Source organism: Idiotropiscis lumnitzeri, chromosome 10 (assembly GCF_059441095.1).
Source record: "Idiotropiscis lumnitzeri isolate Australia: NSW breed Sydney's pygmy pipehorse chromosome 10, RoL_Ilum_1.0, whole genome shotgun sequence".
Taxonomy (NCBI): domain Eukaryota; kingdom Metazoa; phylum Chordata; class Actinopteri; order Syngnathiformes; family Syngnathidae; genus Idiotropiscis; species Idiotropiscis lumnitzeri.
The window spans coordinates 1,397,836-1,414,399 of record NC_142400.1 but is presented as its reverse complement, the minus strand read 5'-3'; the positions used below and the strand labels follow the sequence as shown (position 1 = coordinate 1,414,399).

Sequence of the window (16,564 nt, the reverse complement as noted above, 5' to 3'; positions counted from 1 at the left end):
CGAGAGACGAAAGTCAAAATGAAATAATGAAGTTGGAGTTGCAGCTCAGGTAGTGATTCTTCCACTTACCACTAGAGGGAGCCTGTTTGCCTGTCATGCAACAAGTAACACTTTCACATTGGATGCTTTGGGCAAGTCGCTATACTAAATTTCAAACAGTCGACTGGTTAGCGCATCTGCCTCCCAGTTCAGAGGTTATGGGTTCAATTCTGCCGCCAACCTTCCCATGTGGGCTTTGCATGTTCTCCTCGGACCTGCGTGGCTTTTTCCTCCCACATTCCAAAAACATGCATGGTAGGTTGTTTGTTTTTGTGTGCCCTGCGATTGGCTGGCAACCAGTTCAGGGTGTAACCTGAAGACAGGTGGCACAGTTTCCGGTACGCCCACCGTGCAAAACCGCCAGACAGACTTGCGAATCCCACGAATCACAGAGGGACTTCTCCCGCCAAGACTGCTAAAGTTGAATTTGCAAGTCCAGGCCAAAAAATGAAAATTCCAAAGTGGGCTCACTCTTATGTCAAGGCAGCAGTGCAACCAAACATGAGCGTTTGGGCAATCTTGTAATGATGTTGCCTCGAGACGTGTCCCGAGCAATCGATTCATTGACAAATAATCGCTGATCAAATGAGTGGGGAAGCACGTAGAAGGCGCATTTGGACGAAGAAACTTGCTCGACCTTCACAATCCCAACACGAGTGGAGCCTAGTCATGCTTTGTTTGACACGTGCGACACCACCTGACCGGACTGCGCCCCCTCATGCCGCAAAAACAAAGAACCCACGACTCGAGCTAACCCCCAATTAACACCCCCCCCCCTCCCCCTCAGTCAGCGCTAATGAGCACGCCGGCGTTACGTCAGCCGTGGCGCCTTCACACCAAATTTCCGCCTTGGCTCCGCTGACCTTCACGTGCGTGTTACGTAATCTTCACACGTATCTCATAATAGGAGCTTCCTTCCGCCAAACAAAAGTGTTTATGTCACACTTTGCTGAGACGTTTTCTGTTTCCCCTGACCAAGTTGGAAATGATGTGTTTAAGAGTTGATTTTTGGGGGGGATTAAAAGAAAAAAAAAGTTTTCACAAAGGGTGAAAAAATGTCAAACTACAGCATTATTATTGTATTAGGTTAGTTGTATAATTATTTTTTGTCCTATTTTTGTTGTTCTTGTTGAAGATGTGTATTTCGTTTGTTGCATTCGATTGTAAAAATGCTATTTTTTGTAAGATGTGCAAATGATAAATAAATCTATTACAAAAATGTGTTTATGACGACCCCTTGTGGCACAGAAAGCACGCGACACAAGCCTTTCCCAAAGAAACGACAAAGAAAAAGAAAACATTCCGAATCCTAAAAAAAAGACGGAGCTTCATGGACGAATATGAAATATATGTATAATAAAAATGAGACTGAACAATGAGAATTATTGAAAAGAGAAATTCAACTTTGACTTTGAAACCCCAACCCTAGTTTGAAACCTTATACTTTGAAGCCCTAATTTTAAACCCTAACTCAAATTTAAATGGTTTCAACCTAATCATTAATTTGAGTGTCTGGCGTTCAGCAAGTCGAATCCCGGCTTCGACTAGCCACTCTTGTAACAAAATGTAAGTCTTAAATAGTAACACATTTTAACCACATAAAATCATTATTCAATAATTAAATGATATTGAATAATTCACCAACTGTAAAAAAAATAGTCAACAATTTATTTCAAAACATGTATATAAAAAATGAGCAACAACTGTGAACTTTAACTTATAAAATCATTTTAGATTTTATTTGACAGAAAAACATCAGTCAAATGAAATTTGTAGAAAATATTAAATAACAAGTAAGAAATATTCGTGGACTTAAATAAAATAAAAGCGGGCACATGACGTCTGTCCACCAGCCAGCCGCTAAGCGTCGGTGAGCGCGGCGTCCCAGAAGTAGGCGGAGTCACTGGCGCTGACGCCGCCGATGGCAGGAAGGTAGGAAAGATGGAGGATCGGCAGCTGCAGCGACACGCGCCGACGCATGCTGACCACCAGAAACAGGAAGTGACGTCGAGCAGGAAGTACAATTAATTAACAGGAAGTGACATCAGGCAGAAAGTCACGTTGAGGATGCTGATCAATGTGCGTGCGTGCGCTTACAGTTCAGGCGAGTTGACGTCGCTATCGATGACGTCACATGATGTCGTGTCGCTGCTTCCTGTCTGCCGATGTCCATCACAAAGCTGCGTGCTTAGTGTGTGTATTTGTGCATCCAGCTGCCCCGACACGCGCACACACACACGCACACGCACGCGTGTCACTTCCTGTTTGTCCTCCACAACACCGGCATCCATCTTTGCCGCCTCACCTCAATACTTTGAAGTTGCAGCTGCCAGTGAAGTTTGTCCCGGGCCTCGCCCCCCGCGGCCGGCGGACCAACGTCGCCGCCCGAGTCGATGAGCTGCAAAACGAATTGATCGTTCGAACAATTCATCGACGGTGCTTTGTAAAAACGAAATATAAAAATGGCAAACGTTTGTGGCGCTCACGTGGTCTCGGAACACGACGGCGATGACGATGATGTCGCAGGCGAGTAGCGAAAGGTTGAGCGCGCAAAAGTCCCGCGAAGGATCGCGGGAAAGGAAAGGTGGCGCCGTTGCCGCCCACGTGCACGCCCACCACGCGCATGCTACGCACACGCGTGCCCACCAGGCGCACGCGCCAACGCCGCCGTTCCCGTCGGCCAGCAACCGGGACAGCAAACAGCCGCACACCTGCAACACGCACGACTCAGTGAGCAGCGTGTACGTTTCTTGCTTGCCACGCGGGCGTCGTGTGCACGTCTGTGTGCTGACGACCACGCGTGTGAGTGTGTGTGCGCGTGCGCGTGCACCATGAGAGGCGCTTTGTAAGCGTAGATGGCGGCCGTCCAGGCGTCCATGCTGTCGCCATGGCAACGTTGGGACACGATCCACGTGATGACGTCCGGATGAGCCGAGTCGCTCTGAAAAAGGGGTCGGCCGACACGTTGAGGCGCTCGACGCCGCGCCGCGCCACGCCAAGCCAGCAAACGGACTGACCTGCGGCCCGTGTCGCGTCTCCGCCCGCCTGAGAGGCGCCAGCGTCTGCCAGACTGACAAAAGAAGCGCATCCAATGAGGTCAAGACCAGCGCCAGGTGGAAGGTGGAAGGAACCTCGGCGCCGCCCGATAAGCAACGCCACGTTTGGGCCAAGAGCGACGTCGACGCCAGACTGTGAGAGGCCACCAGCAGACACGTGCGCAGCTGCAAACAAGAACGTGTTAAACGGCGTCAACCGCTGTCAAAATTGCGCCTGACCGAGCAGAGCGCGCGCGTCGTCTCCGTGGCCAGAAAGTCATCGTCGGGCCCGCCGGCCACCACAGCGGCGGCGGACAGGAAGATGGCCGTCAACATCAGCAGCATCGCTTCCCGGACACGTGCCGCCGTGCGCCACCCGCCGGCCACCGCGTACATGCCACTCAGCGAGATGGCGGCCGTTGCCGTGGCGACCGCCGACAGGCCGCCGTAGACGAGGACGCCGACGCGGCGCCGCTCCACGCGCACTTCCGTGCCGTCTTTGGGCGCGGAAGAACCTGCAAAAGCCAGCGAACACTTCGGCGTCAGGGCGCACATCCTCGCGTCGCGATCGACGCGTCCGTCACCTTTGAACTTCAGAAGACGCTCGGACACGCGCAGCTCATGTGTCTTCGTGTCCATCTGGCCCACCAACACGCCAGCGGAGCCTGACAGCCAACATGCGTGGTCACCAAGCACATCACGTGTGCACACGTCACGCCAACACGCATGGCCAGACGCACCTTGAGTCTGGATGACGTGGACGGAGGACCTGCGTCGGCCATGTTGGAAGGAAACGGTCCCCTGAGAAAGAGATGATGATGATGTCATCACGGCCACGTGACACGCCCATCGAGGCGGAACGCCACCATCGCCTCACCGTGACGCCATCAAAGTGAGTGCGCGCGATGGCGTCCCTCAGGGCACGGCTCGCTTCCTCATCGCTGACTTTGGCGTTCCGGCTGAATTTGTGGCGCCGCTTGAGTGCCTCCGTCAGGCCACTCAGAGCTTTGGCCGCCACCCACACCGCGTCATAGGCCAAGGCGTGGCGGGGGCTGGCCAAGACCCCCGGGCGGCGTCGGACCTCTTGCAGGTGTGCCCGCTCAAAATCTTCGAGAGTCTGCCGACACACGACGGCGACGAGCGTGTGCCATCAAAACAAACGTGCGGACTGGCCACCCACCCATCCAGAAACTCCCGGCGAGTCCGAGCGGCCCACACGCGTGACGGGCAGCCAGATGGCACCCTCCGTCGCCACCGTGACATCATCAGACGTGCAGCCGGGAACCGGAAACGTGGACCTCCATCTTGGGTCTCCTCCTGCCACGATCCACTGATGGCGCGCACCGAACATCTTCAGCCTGGAGGCCTGAACGCGCCGTCAACACGCCGTCAACACGCCAGTGACACACGTCATGTGATCGTCACGTTTGAAGAACGTTCAACTCACGCAGCAGAAGATCGGAGCGAGGGAATCTTCATCAGCTGGTGTGAGAACGATGACGATGACGCGCACATCACGGGCCTGTAGAACCGCTTGTAACTTGATCATGTCGCTTTGTAAGAAAACATCTTGAAAACACGCGACACACTTTGGAGGCCATGTTGTGTCACGTTACAAATGGTAATTGTAGAGCGTAACATCCTCATCGAAAATGACAACGCTCGTGGTCATTTGCGTCACAATCCATCAAACGACATCAATTGTCACATGACGGCAAGCCAACGGCAGCGTTCTGCCGTTTTCAATTCACTTGAGCAGCAATTTAAGGCCGGCGAGCGAAACAATCGGGAGGCGCACCTTCATGGCCACGAGGCCGCTGCAGTTGTGGTCCGGAAGCGTCGTCATGGAAACCAGACGCACGTCGGCCGTCGCCATCCGACTCGTCAAGTCGTCGGTCATCTAAACGAGATCGGGCTCAATTATTTAACGGGGCAGCTCATCTTTACTCATTTTGCGAGTTTCTCGACGGCAAAATCTTTGGAGCTATTTCTTCTGGTGTTTGTTCGTTTATTTTTACCGTATTTATTTGACTGACACAACAATGGGGGAGATGTGCTTGTCCTGCATTCATAGCAACAACAATAAAATCATGAGATTTTTCTTTGAAAGCAAAGTCATTACAGTTCCATATCTGATTTGATTTGAAATAAAGATATGGTTTGGCTTTTACATAACCTTTGTTTGCCAGTGACGTGACTTGCGATGTTGCCGACACACGACAAACATTCAAGGCCAAAATGTCAAGATGAAGTCTTTTCAGAAAGTTCCTTTGCGTTGTACAATTAAAAAAAAAGTACTAAGCGAGCACTCGGTTGCAGAGCGGAGCCGCAAGCCTGACCTCAGCGTTCTGGGGAACATTCCGCCACACGGGGGCGCCAAAACGCATCACTTACCTGTGAGGACGACTCTCCCGCCACCAAGCCCACACGCGTCCAGCTGTAACGCCGCAGCAGCTCGACGACCGCCCGATTGACACTTTGACCCGACGGCGCCACGCTGAACACGTTCGCGTACCGTTTGCCGTCGGACAGGCGGGACGCCTCGTCGCCATAAGATACCTGGACGGGAAGTGACACGCTGAGACGCCATGAGGACTCCAAGTCTTTGACTACAACAAACCATGAAAAAGACCTGAACCATCCGGAGAGCCGGCAGGGCGCCTGCGAGCTGCGCCGCCACCGAAGGACACGCCCCTCCGAGCAGGAGCAGGAACTTTGGCCCCGCCCACATCGCATCGAAGAGCGATTTGAGGGACGAGGACAGGTCGCACTGAAACAAAAAACAAACAGAGGTGGGCGTTCCCTCGGACGGACGGACTGACAGAACCCCGCTTGCCTCGTGTGTGCGCGCCGTGAAATTCATTCAAAAATCACCAACAGAAAAACATGCATGGTCAACCATCACGTGAACATATTGGCATGTCAATGTTCGTGTGGCCACCACTTGCCCACCATTCATGTTAACACGTCGGTCATAATAACACGTGAACACAGTCAACGACAACTTTAAAAGTCACGTCCACTATCACAAGAGCAATGCGCAGCCAGCAATCATGACCACAGCCAACATGTATGTTCAACAATCAGTGCCACACAATGACGCGGATGGCGCACCCAACCTGTGCGTGTATGACGTGCAGCTGCATACGGAAATGCCCGAGGGGGGCAGCTTGTCGCTCAAGGTCCTCGAGAGCCATGCGAACTGCCAACTTCAAGCCGACGCTGGCATTGGCCCCGCCCACTCCTGAAAGCATCCACAGGACCGGAAGCGGGTGGCGGATGAGCGGCGGCGGCGGCACCGAGTCCGCCAGAAGGCCGCACAGGACCGCCAGGATCCCGACGAGCTGCCGAAAAAGCGGCATCCCGGGCGAATGAGCTCGTCCTGCCTGTTGGCACGTCGACTTGAGCAAGAGGATCAAAGGATCAGAAGGCGGATGAGCGCCGTCGCCATGGCAACGCCTCACGCCACCACCTGGACCGCGTCGCAAGACATTTTTCCATCTTGTCTTATGCTGTACTTTGTTGACTGCGTTAGCACGTGGACACGGAATCACTTAGTTGCAGTCACATGTCAACATTAGCATGTTGGCTGGGTACCAGTTAGCTACGGAAATGAGATCGTTGACGTTTGCATGTTTACATGGAACCAGTTGGCTGTATAAGCCTGTCAACATGCTACTTAGCTACATTAGCAGAGCTTTGGCAGTCTGTCCCGGGGGGGGGGGGCGAAATGGTCCAGCCCCTCGGACGCCAAGTTAGCTACAAAAGCACGTTGGTTGCCAACCGATTTGCTAAGTTAGCTTTTTACCATACAGATTTGCTACAATTGCCTGCCAACATGCTCATTCGGTTTCATCTCACTTTCAATGCTGATTAACCTGATCTGCTTGTTTTACTCCAAATTCTGAGCTATGTTGTTGTCATCCGAAAGCGGAGAAGGCGCCAGGTGCTTGTGAATACACAGAGTATTTATTGTAAAAGAGGTAGAGAGAATACAGGTGTTTCACTGTACAGAAAAAAGGACATCATACACACACAAGCCTGTTAAAAAATACTAAATGAAAGTAGAACCCCCCCCCCCCAAAAAAAGACAGAAACAACATACAAAGTCTTTGGATATTCTCTATTGCCCTCATTTGCTGTCTTCATCCGACAGCAACGTCAGTTACTCTACTCTGTCATTCTTTTCGTGTGCTTCAAACCAGAAAAATGCAATCGTCACGCACGCGCTAACATGTTAGTGGAAAAATGACAACCCCTGATGGTAATAATAAGAATCAAATCACACCCTGCATGCACACGACACAAACTTCCATGTTTCACTCCCTTAAAAAAAAAAAAAGAAAACGCACAAAAGCCAAAAAGGGAAAAATATTAAGAAGCGCGACTGAGTGGGGGGGGGGCGATGATATCATTCGTTCTGTCTTTGTCGCTCCTCAATCTTTTTGTCTGGCAAGGGCGGGGTGGGAGGTGCTGGGGGGTCGTTAGTGTGTGTCGGAGGGGTGGGGTGGATCAGTCCGAGTTGTCCGACTGGTCGCTGTGGGGCGGGGAGGTGCCCGGCGGGGGCGAAGTTCGAGCCTGCCAGCTCCCGTTGCCCTGATGACAGAGCAAAAATGCAAAATATGACAACCAAAGATTGTTTTTGTCGCATTTAACACACGTATATCAATTAAAATTCTGGTGGCGTTGGCATTGGGTACCTGCACCCCCATTTGGTAGGCGGCCTCCCCGTTGACCGGCGGCACGCCGACGAACAGGTCGGCGGAGAAAGAGCCCGAGCCTGAAAGCGCAACGCAGCAAATGTGTGGTGTCAAGTGATGAATGTTGCTGCATCCGGTCAAGTGTGCGGCCAAAACTTTCAATCAACGAAACAAAAATGTTCTTTCGGGTCATGCTGGGTGGCTGCGACTTTGTTTGAAGCGTCCCAACTCAAGGTGGCGCTTTTGTGAGTGTAGCTGCTAATCCATGCGATGAGCGCAAAGAAAGCGGCGCACCTGTGGAGTTGGGCGTGTGCGGCGAGTCGTCGCCCTGTCGCGCTCCCAAAGCGTTCTTCATGGCGTACAGGTTGGCCTCCTCCTGGAACTTGCCAATGTTTTTCTTGTAGCGGATTCGCTTGTTGCCGAACCAGTTGGAGACCTGCCGCAAAGCGCAAAGTGCGGCGAACCAGTTAAAAAGAATGCAACAACGGAATTTTTGTCATATCAAGTCCAAGTCGAGTCTCGTTTGGCCACAGGAGGCCTCAATTCCACCACGAAAAGCAGAAAACACTTTTTTTTTTTTTTTTGCTTTGTCGTGAGTCAAAATGACCACATTTGAAGCTAGACAAATATGACAAACAAATCGGAATGCACTTTAGTGTGATTGTCGTCAGTGTACAGCGAGATTGGAGAGCTCCCCTCCTCAGTGCCAAATATCAAATAATTGATTTCAATAGATCAATTAAATTAATTAAAGATTAAATCATTAAATAAAAATATAAAACAATTGCGCCACATTTTCGCTCTTTTTCAAATTCTTTTTAGTTTCTTTTTTACAATTTATAAACATGCTCATATGGAACATTAAATCTATTTTTCTGATTGAAAATGGACTCCCCACCCACTCCAAAATGAATTTGAAGCGCCGCGACAGCCGCGCTGTACCTGAGAGACGGTGATCCCGCACTGTTTGGCGAGTTCTTCTTTGGCTTCTTCGCTCGGGTACGGGTTGGAAAGGTGCGAGTAGAAGTACTCGTTGAGCACCTCGGTGGCCTGCTTGCTGAAGTTTCGCCTCTTGCGCCTGACGGCACACACGAGGTGGCCATTGAGCCGCCCGTCGCAGACCGACGGCTAACGTTTGCCAAGGCGTTGCGGCGGCGGCGAGGGCGAGGGCTCACCTGGCATCCAGGAAGCGTGACCTGAGGATCATGACGGCCTCGCAGGTGCTCTGCTTGAGCTGCGTCTGGATGGAGCTGAACTTGCGGTGGATGATGCCGACCATGCGCTCGATCTCACGCGGCGTGACGGGACGCGTGCGCGACTGCTCTCGCAGAAGGTTCATCACGTGGGTGGTGAACTCCGTGCACGCCTGCGCCGGACCACAAAATGTTCAGAGTGACCGCCCGACCACCAACGTGAGCTCGCCACAACCAACTCTTCTGCTGGAATTCCCTGACACCCAAGTCACTCACCAGGCCAAGCCATACATAGAAACATTGATTTCCGATTTAACAGACAGAAATTGGAAAACATTTACTGTGGAGATGCTAAAATTCTAAATATTTGGGCAATTTATAGTTAAAATTTGTCGCTAAATAATAAATCAGTGTTCAAAATTGTTGTTTAATTGAATTATAGATTAATAAATTAACTATTGCATCTCTACCTCAAACACATTTTGTCGTTTCATGAGAGAAAATTCATTAAAATCAGACGCGCCAACCATTCACACCGTTTAATACTTTTCTTCTCTGGGAATTTCTGAGTTGTGAAGAACCCTGAATATAAATACCAAAACGCCTCTCTCTTTAAACATTCAACATTTTTATGTGCGATGAAAATCAACAAAAAGTTTGAAAAACTAGAGAAAACAACTTTTTAAAATCCATCCATCCATTATTCGAGCCGCTTCTCCTCTTTTTGGAAGCCATATATACGTACATACCTGCTCATATTTCTCCAGTTCGGTGTGGTAGATGCCGCGTATCTGGCCCAGCTTGCTCTTGTAGTCCGAGTGCTCCAGCGAGCTGTCGGGCGACATGCTGCCCGAACTGGTGGCCGCCGACACGGCGGCGGCCGCCCCGCCGCCCTTCTCGGGGCCGGCCACGCCCTCGGCCAGCAGCATGTTGTCCAGACGCACCAGCTGGGGGTCCTGGGGCTCCTCCTCCTGGTTGTTCCTCATGGACAGGCCTGTGGGCAAAACAAGCGTCACGTCACGTTCGGGGCTGGGGATCGTCCACAGAAGACATTTAAAAGCAGTTCAAAATGGGCTGAAACGATCAATCGGATCGTGCTCCCTGATCACTATTTAAGTCATTTTATAGTTGAGTCACCAGTCCAATGAAAATCTCTTTTCTAGTGACCAGTGTTATTGATGACTTTTCAAGATGCCTCGCGCGCCACATGAACTCACTAAGACTTTCCAACAGCACGCGAAAGCAGCCGACGGACAGTGTGGGAGAGAGCGGATGTGAAGTGACCCCCAACATAGCCCAAAAGAACGCGTAGGAGCCGTCCGTCTCGCATGTGTGATGCTCAACGTCTATTTGGCCAGCTGATGTCTATTTTGAAAGCCTACCTTTGAGAAGTAGAGGAGCTTATTGGTGGCTGCTGAGAGAAAACCACAAGCGCACACAAGCATGACAAAGGCAACAGTGTGTGTGCGTGTGTGTGTACCTGTCTTTTCTTTAATCTCACACAGCACGCTGAACAGAGCGGGCTTCATTCTGTGACAGTTGAGTGCATGTTTCCTGTCAAGGCAACAGCAAACACACAAGGCTGTTACCACGAAACTTCAACACCGCCAATAATCGGGAAAGATTGGCGCAAATCCAGAGAAGTCTGCTTGTCTTTGTTTTTGTGTTGAGATTATTGGAGCATGGTGGAAAAATTATAAATGTCTGATCTTTTAAAACGTGCGTACCGGTACGGTGGAAGTTACTTTTTAAATCAAGTAATCAGTAAAGAAACTGTTACATTTTCAAGGTAACTGTGTAAAAACTGGAAATATAAAATAAACACGTTTGCGTTATCAGTGAGCTAAGTGTCAAAATCGCATCCCGGGACGGGCGCTGCAAAATCAGATTTTGCTACAGGCACGACGATGCACAGTTATGTTTTTGTATTTGTCCCTAAAATAAGTGCGAGGCATCGGCAGCCAATACTTAGCAGGCTAACTTGGTTAGCAAGCTAATGGCTAACTGAGAAATACGAAATATGTATGAAAGCATTGGTAGCGAGCTAAAAGGAGGCCACAGCTCGGCAATTTGGCACGCAAGTTACGAGCTGGGCCGGGCGCGATTCGTTGACGGAAATACGAAACACGTTTAACAAACAAAAACAAAACAACAAACAAACAAAAAAATCCCTGTCGCTACCGTTAGCTGCTAACAACACAAACGCTGACAGCCAGGATGTCAACTGTCATCACAAGCGACTCGAACGGGCAACATACGAGAAACTGGACATGTTGTAAGTTTAATATTTGCGAATTATTTTACGCATTAAAGTCAAGTCAATCAATAAGAAAATGTTTAATGGAGCCTGGTGGCCGCCGTTCGCCTTTGTAGCATTCGTTCGTTAGCTTAGCCAGCTAACAATGGATAGCTTCCTGGTTAGCTTCAGGAAAGACAACCACCAAACAAAAAAAAAAGCTACAAATTGAATAATTATTCCATTGCTCGTCGAACATTTTTCGCGTTTTATTGTTTGACTCGGAGTAGTTTGAAGCGAGCATTTGGCACGTGACGAAAGCAAACAAACAAGTTGGTCAAACTTAAGTTTGTCAATCGAGACTTTCCAAAATAAAGTTGGTCAAAAATCGCAAAGAAATCGCAGAACATTGACTGACTTTGCCTGCGCCTCGTCCAGACTTTGGTCGGTGATGGTCATAATCTGGTGCAGGATGTCGCCGATGTCCCGGCGGACTTCGTGTCCGTTCTCGGCGCCGTTCTCCAGGCCCGCCTGCGGCGGTTCGTCGGCGGGGTGGTGATGCGGCGCCGGCGCGGCTGGGTGCGCCATGCCGGGGTGGCCGCTCATGGGGAGGCCCCGGCCGTTGGAGGCCCCGTTGGCGGTCAGGGGCTGCTGCTGCTGCGGCGGCTGCTGCAACATCTCGTCGAGCGACGCGCAGTGGCGGCGACCGCTGCTGCTGCTGCTGCTGCTGCTGCAGGCCGACTGAGCTAACGCACCAGCGCTACCGAACCCGCACACCAGGCGGCCACCAGCCAGCAGGCATCGCGGCCGGGACGCCCCCTAGTGGTGGCTATCAAAAACTACACGACGTTGGACGCCAGTGGATGTTGCTGTTTTGTTGCTGCGAATGGATTTGACTGACTTGTTTTCACCCCTCATGTCACGCGTGTTGCAGTCTATCCCAGCTGTCTTTGGGCAGTCGGCAAAGGTACACCCTGAACTGGTTGCCAGCCAATTGGAGGGCACACAAAGTCAAACGAGGGACCATTTTGAGTGTCTGACCAACATACCCTGCATGTTTTTTGGAATGTGGGAAGAAAACAGGGTACCCAGAGAAAATCCACATATCTGAACTGTGAGGCAGACGTGCTATCCAGTCCTCCACAACAAAAACATTGGAGCTAAAACATTCCTCTTTGAGATTCGGATTAAACAGACTTCAAATCCCCCCCTCCAAAACAGTTACTAACTAAAGACAGCACTCAAGTTTTTATGTTAGGAATTGATTGTTTGAGCTGCTTTTGTTTTTACGTCTGAATCAAACTGAGTTGAGTTGAAAGTCAAGTAGATGGGCCACGATGTACCCCAAAACGAAAAGGAGACCTATTGCCATTTTGTGTATTGTGCCTCAAGTCATGAAAACTTGACGCCTCTTAACTCATTGACTTCTCCTTTTTTTTTTTTTTTTGAAAGCTGCAAATCAACAGGAAGTGAGGCCAAACCACAGCGCTGTCACAGAAGAAGCTTTCGCACTTGTTTCAACACGACGAGAGGAGCTCACCTCCTTGGAAACGCAACGCCTTCGTGACCTCACCGAGGCCCACCAGGAGGAGGGGCAGAGCTGGGGGGGTGGGGGGGGGCGCCGTGTGGGGGCGTTGTTGCTTCTGCTTTTGTTCGACTGCTTCTCCGCCGGCCACCTCAAACGGGGTGGGCACGCCGATGGGCACGGGGGTGGGCTGTGTGGAGCTGAAAGAGGAAGACAGACGAGTGTGAGTGAAGCAAGCCTCGCACGAACACACACACACACGCACACACGCGGGCAAACTGCAACAACTGGCAGCCTTTCAGTGAGCTCCATCAAGGCTTTGACAAGATGCAAACGTCCACCACGCTGAGGTTCTAGAAGAGGCCGCAGAAGAGAAAAAGGTAAGCTTGGATTCCCTCAACGTTCTTCTCCAACTCGACTCTCGACAACACACGAAACAAGAATGTCAAAAGTTTCATTTCGCTGGCAAATCTGCGAGGCGACAAGCTCCGACCTGCTGGGCTGGTTTGAGTTTTACACGAGCAAGAGAGAAAGACGACAAGTAGCCTGGTCTGTTCGGCGCTGGCTCAGAATCGCTTGGTCAACAATGCGACCCTTGAAGACTTGCACTGTAATGCCTTTTTTTTTTTTTTTGCGGAAACACCCAAACACTTTGCAGGCTTCTGACAAGGACGCTACAGTGATCGCTTGTACACATATTTTGCTGTCTGAGACGTTTCTTCAATGTGACAATTCACGGGGCGTCATCACTTGCGCCTCAAGCCGATTAAGCGATTTAAAAAAAAAAAAAAAAAAAAGAAAAAGGATGGAAATTTTCTGATTTAGGCCCTGCCTCACACCAACGTTAACGGACAGGGAGAGATGGGAGGGAGAAAAAAAAAAGAAAGAAAAGCACATCGTGGAGATGTTAGCCACTTATTTGTAGTTTTTTGTATTTTGCCATGGCACAGTCACGTTCACACTGCCGTTTCCCTGGCAACGTGGGGCACTGCCCCACGAGGACCAAATGGACAGAGGGAAATGCTCAGAAAGCGAAAACTTTTTGCTAAACTGAATTGAGAGGGCGATTTTTGGGCCACATGCTCACCTCCACTCAACCGATCGCACTTCTCCGCTTGTGAAATCGCTCCCGCAAGGTTCGAGATCGATGGCGTGCGCCAATTTGAACGTGGACATGGCTGAAGGCGCGACATCGACGAACGCTGCTGAAAACGCCAGAAAGGAAGAGGCGGCAGATGCTGAGAAGATTTTAAAAGAGAAGGACGGAGAGGAGGAAGAGGAAAGCCGGGAGGTTCGGTGTCACGTGTTTGAGATCCATGCGGAGGATGTGCAACAGGTTAGTGTGAAGAGACTACGTAGATGCTACATGCTACATGCTACATGCTTTTGGTGGCACCACGCGTAAGCAAGACCAAATGCGGAATTTATGTTTGAAAAAAATCGCGAGTGTAGTGGTTCGCACAAGCCTAAAGTGAACGCTGCGTGGCTCCGAGAACACAAGGTGGATTTTAGACCAGGTGGAAGCTCGGTTTTGGTGATGAAAAAGTTGGACTTAAACCAAATCATAAAAAAAAACAACCCCAAGGCAAATATTTTCCATAGAGAATTAAGTCAATCCAATTCATCGGCTCCAAAATGTAAAAAAAAAAAAAAAAAGCAGCGTATTCAAAAGTTATGCAGGCTCCCTCTAGTGGCACATGAAAGAATGACAACTTAAGAACATTCGACTGGTATTGAACTTTTAGGTGCATTTAAACTGTTAATTTGTGAAAATGTTGGCGTGCAATATGTTTCACCAGAATCATTATTTACGTACAGTGCCGCAATGATCGTCAAACATGGCGAAATAGCAGAATTGGCTCGACAGGATCGTCAAGGAATCAAGGAGTTCAATGAGTACTTTTTTGGCGATCCCTTTTGTTTGCTGCCAGGCTGGCGTCCCACTGCCGGACTTCCCGGAGTCGCTGTACGAGCTGCTGTGCACGCTGCAGGAGGGCCGCCGCCTCAACGACCAGCGTTGCTCCTTCATGCTGGACGGCGGCATGAGGAGGCGATGCCACTCGGAGCCCAACGCCGCCAAGCCTACGCACCGGGGTGAGAAAATGGGCCGGTCATGATTTGGAGAATTGATGAAACAAATCATCGGATAACAAAATCATGTTGCATTCAAGTTGAAAAACAGTTTTCATGATTCAACCATCCAACCCGCGTGACGGACATTCTGCAATTGTTTTATGGCGTGTCGTTGCCAGTGATCTTCTCGTCCATGACGTCGCTGCAACGCGAGGAGTTTTTCGAGCTGGTGGCCAGGGCGCAGGCTCGCCGGCTGGACGAGCAGCGGGCGCAGTTGCAAAGGTCGCCGCGGTGCAAGCGGAAAGGCCGAAACTTCCGAGGAAGTCTCAAGCAGCTCTCGTTGGCCAGGAGAGCCCCCAAGATGCCCGCCAAGGAGGAGCTCTACGACATGATCCTCACCACGCAGGTCAGAACGGCCAAACGCAACGCCCGACCGCCAACATGTTTTTCCCCAAAAATGTTTTCTTGTTTTTCTTATGGGATATTGTGTGACACATTTTGGAGGGGGAAAAAATGAATTTACGATCAAGCCCGCACTGTCAATGAACCCACTGTTTTGTCTTTACAAGTTCTTACTAGCACTCGGACTCTCCCTCTAAATTCCGATTAGACAGTAACGACTGACTTCCTGAAAGAATCAAATGTTTACTCCTTGTAATGTCCTCCCACCTCAAAAAGACACGTCACATTCCAAATGGGTCAATATGGTAATTGTGGCGCTTAATCAAGCGCAGGGGTGCCAAAGTCATTTTTGTGGACGGGCCACATCGTAGTTCTGGTTTCCCTCAGAAGGGCCGTTCTGTGAACCCATAGAAATCTACGATCACCTCACGTTATCACATACACACAACAAATTGATGGAAAGACAGTTTTGAAATCAGAAGCCAGTAGGTAATTGCTAGGGGGGCACTGGTGAGAAGCACTGGTGTAGTACCGTGTTGCGCCACAACATGGAGGCAGCACTGAGCTCTACTGGAAGAGTTTCTGCGTAATTACCACGATGAAGAAGAGGCAAAACCTCATCAGCTACCATAAACTACAATGTTTCCAGTCTCAAGACTGGAGATCAACGACTTCTCAGTACTTTGAAACAAGTTAAAACGATGATCAAAATAATTGTCGATGAGTTTGAACTTAAATTTGCGACGGATTCAGCGCTGAACTGTTGAGTGTTTTGTACCTGTTTCATTTTTTTCTTTTGTTTGTGTCGTCGTCGTCACGTTTGCGGCTGCGGCGCGGCAGGCTCAAGGCAGGCTGGAGGATCAGCGCAGCCGGGCTCCGGGCCCCATGGATGACGACGACTTCTTCTCGCTGCTGCTGAGGGTCCAGGGGGGGCGCATGGACGAGCAGAGGACTGAACTGCCTTGCATGCTGCAAACATGACCGCCAAGACGGCTGGAAAAAAAAAAAAAACATCAGAAAGAGCTTGGATGTGAATTAGCGTTTTGCTAGCTTACTAAATTGTGCATCTTGTTGAACGTCTGCTTGAGGGGGGTGAGTCAGTGGAGGTTGCTTGTGTTTCCCGACTTAACAATTCATTAAAAGAAAAGTGCATCCCAGCCTCTTGCTTTGTTTGGAATACTGCTTTTCAGACTTTTTACACCTTTGAAAAAGTTTGCTCCCCTCTCCAGTGCAATACAACAAATAATTTAATTACATATATCAATTAAATTAATGAAAGAGGAAATCATTAATTAAAAAATAAATATGAAATAAAACACATTAGATTTCAGCATGGTGATGGCTCTCGGGAAGAAACTGAG

At 50.0% G+C, this 16,564-nt stretch overlaps 2 protein-coding genes and 1 pseudogene across 3 annotated transcripts; 1 reads left to right on the top strand and 2 right to left on the bottom strand.

Moving 5' to 3' along the window:
* Positions 1-1,747: 1,747 nt before the first annotated feature.
* LOC148328482 (gamma-aminobutyric acid type B receptor subunit 2-like) lies at positions 1,748-6,498 on the bottom strand (annotated as a pseudogene). Its single transcript, XR_015845544.1, has 15 exons — positions 6,194-6,498; positions 5,469-5,844; positions 4,873-4,974; positions 4,522-4,596; positions 4,255-4,440; positions 3,952-4,191; positions 3,815-3,875; positions 3,659-3,739; positions 3,315-3,589; positions 3,057-3,260; positions 2,870-2,980; positions 2,526-2,750; positions 2,345-2,437; positions 2,137-2,252; positions 1,748-2,020 (listed from the first exon to the last, which is right to left on the bottom strand). The product of XR_015845544.1 is annotated as a gamma-aminobutyric acid type B receptor subunit 2-like (transcript).
* A 526-nt stretch (positions 6,499-7,024) lies between these two features.
* Positions 7,025-12,395, bottom strand: pbx2 (pre-B-cell leukemia homeobox 2). The gene is made up of 8 exons (XM_088305898.1): positions 11,622-12,395; positions 10,448-10,521; positions 9,717-9,961; positions 8,950-9,140; positions 8,717-8,852; positions 8,069-8,210; positions 7,775-7,854; positions 7,025-7,670 (listed from the first exon to the last, which is right to left on the bottom strand). Exons 1-8 carry the CDS (start codon positions 11,879-11,881, stop codon positions 7,587-7,589), a joined length of 1,212 nt encoding a protein of 403 aa, XP_088162024.1. The 5' UTR covers positions 11,882-12,395; the 3' UTR covers positions 7,025-7,586.
* Positions 12,396-12,853: 458 nt separating this feature from the next.
* Positions 12,854-16,360, top strand: LOC148328480 (uncharacterized). Its single transcript, XM_088305907.1, has 5 exons — positions 12,854-13,108; positions 13,865-14,064; positions 14,660-14,822; positions 14,981-15,207; positions 16,044-16,360. Exons 2-5 carry the CDS (start codon positions 13,876-13,878, stop codon positions 16,182-16,184), a joined length of 720 nt encoding a protein of 239 aa, XP_088162033.1. The 5' UTR covers positions 12,854-13,108; positions 13,865-13,875; the 3' UTR covers positions 16,185-16,360.
* Positions 16,361-16,564: the final 204 nt, after the last annotated feature.

Excerpts from the sequence above, each read along its gene's own strand:
- pbx2 (XM_088305898.1), bottom strand. The coding sequence starts at position 11,881 with ATGTTGCAGCAGCCGCCGCAGCAGCAGCAGCCCCTGACCGCCAACGGG. Across the intron at positions 8,853-8,949 it reads TCACGCTTCCTGGATGCCAG|GCGCAAGAGGCGAAACTTCA; the intron begins GTGAGCCCTCGC and ends GTGTGCCGTCAG. Across the intron at positions 8,211-8,716 it reads GCGGGATCACCGTCTCTCAG|GTCTCCAACTGGTTCGGCAA; the intron begins GTACAGCGCGGC and ends GCTTTGCGGCAG.
- LOC148328480 (XM_088305907.1), top strand. The coding sequence starts at position 13,876 with ATGGCGTGCGCCAATTTGAACGTGGACATGGCTGAAGGCGCGACATCG. Across the intron at positions 14,065-14,659 it reads ATGCGGAGGATGTGCAACAG|GCTGGCGTCCCACTGCCGGA; the intron begins GTTAGTGTGAAG and ends GTTTGCTGCCAG. Across the intron at positions 14,823-14,980 it reads CGCCAAGCCTACGCACCGGG|TGATCTTCTCGTCCATGACG; the intron begins GTGAGAAAATGG and ends TGTCGTTGCCAG.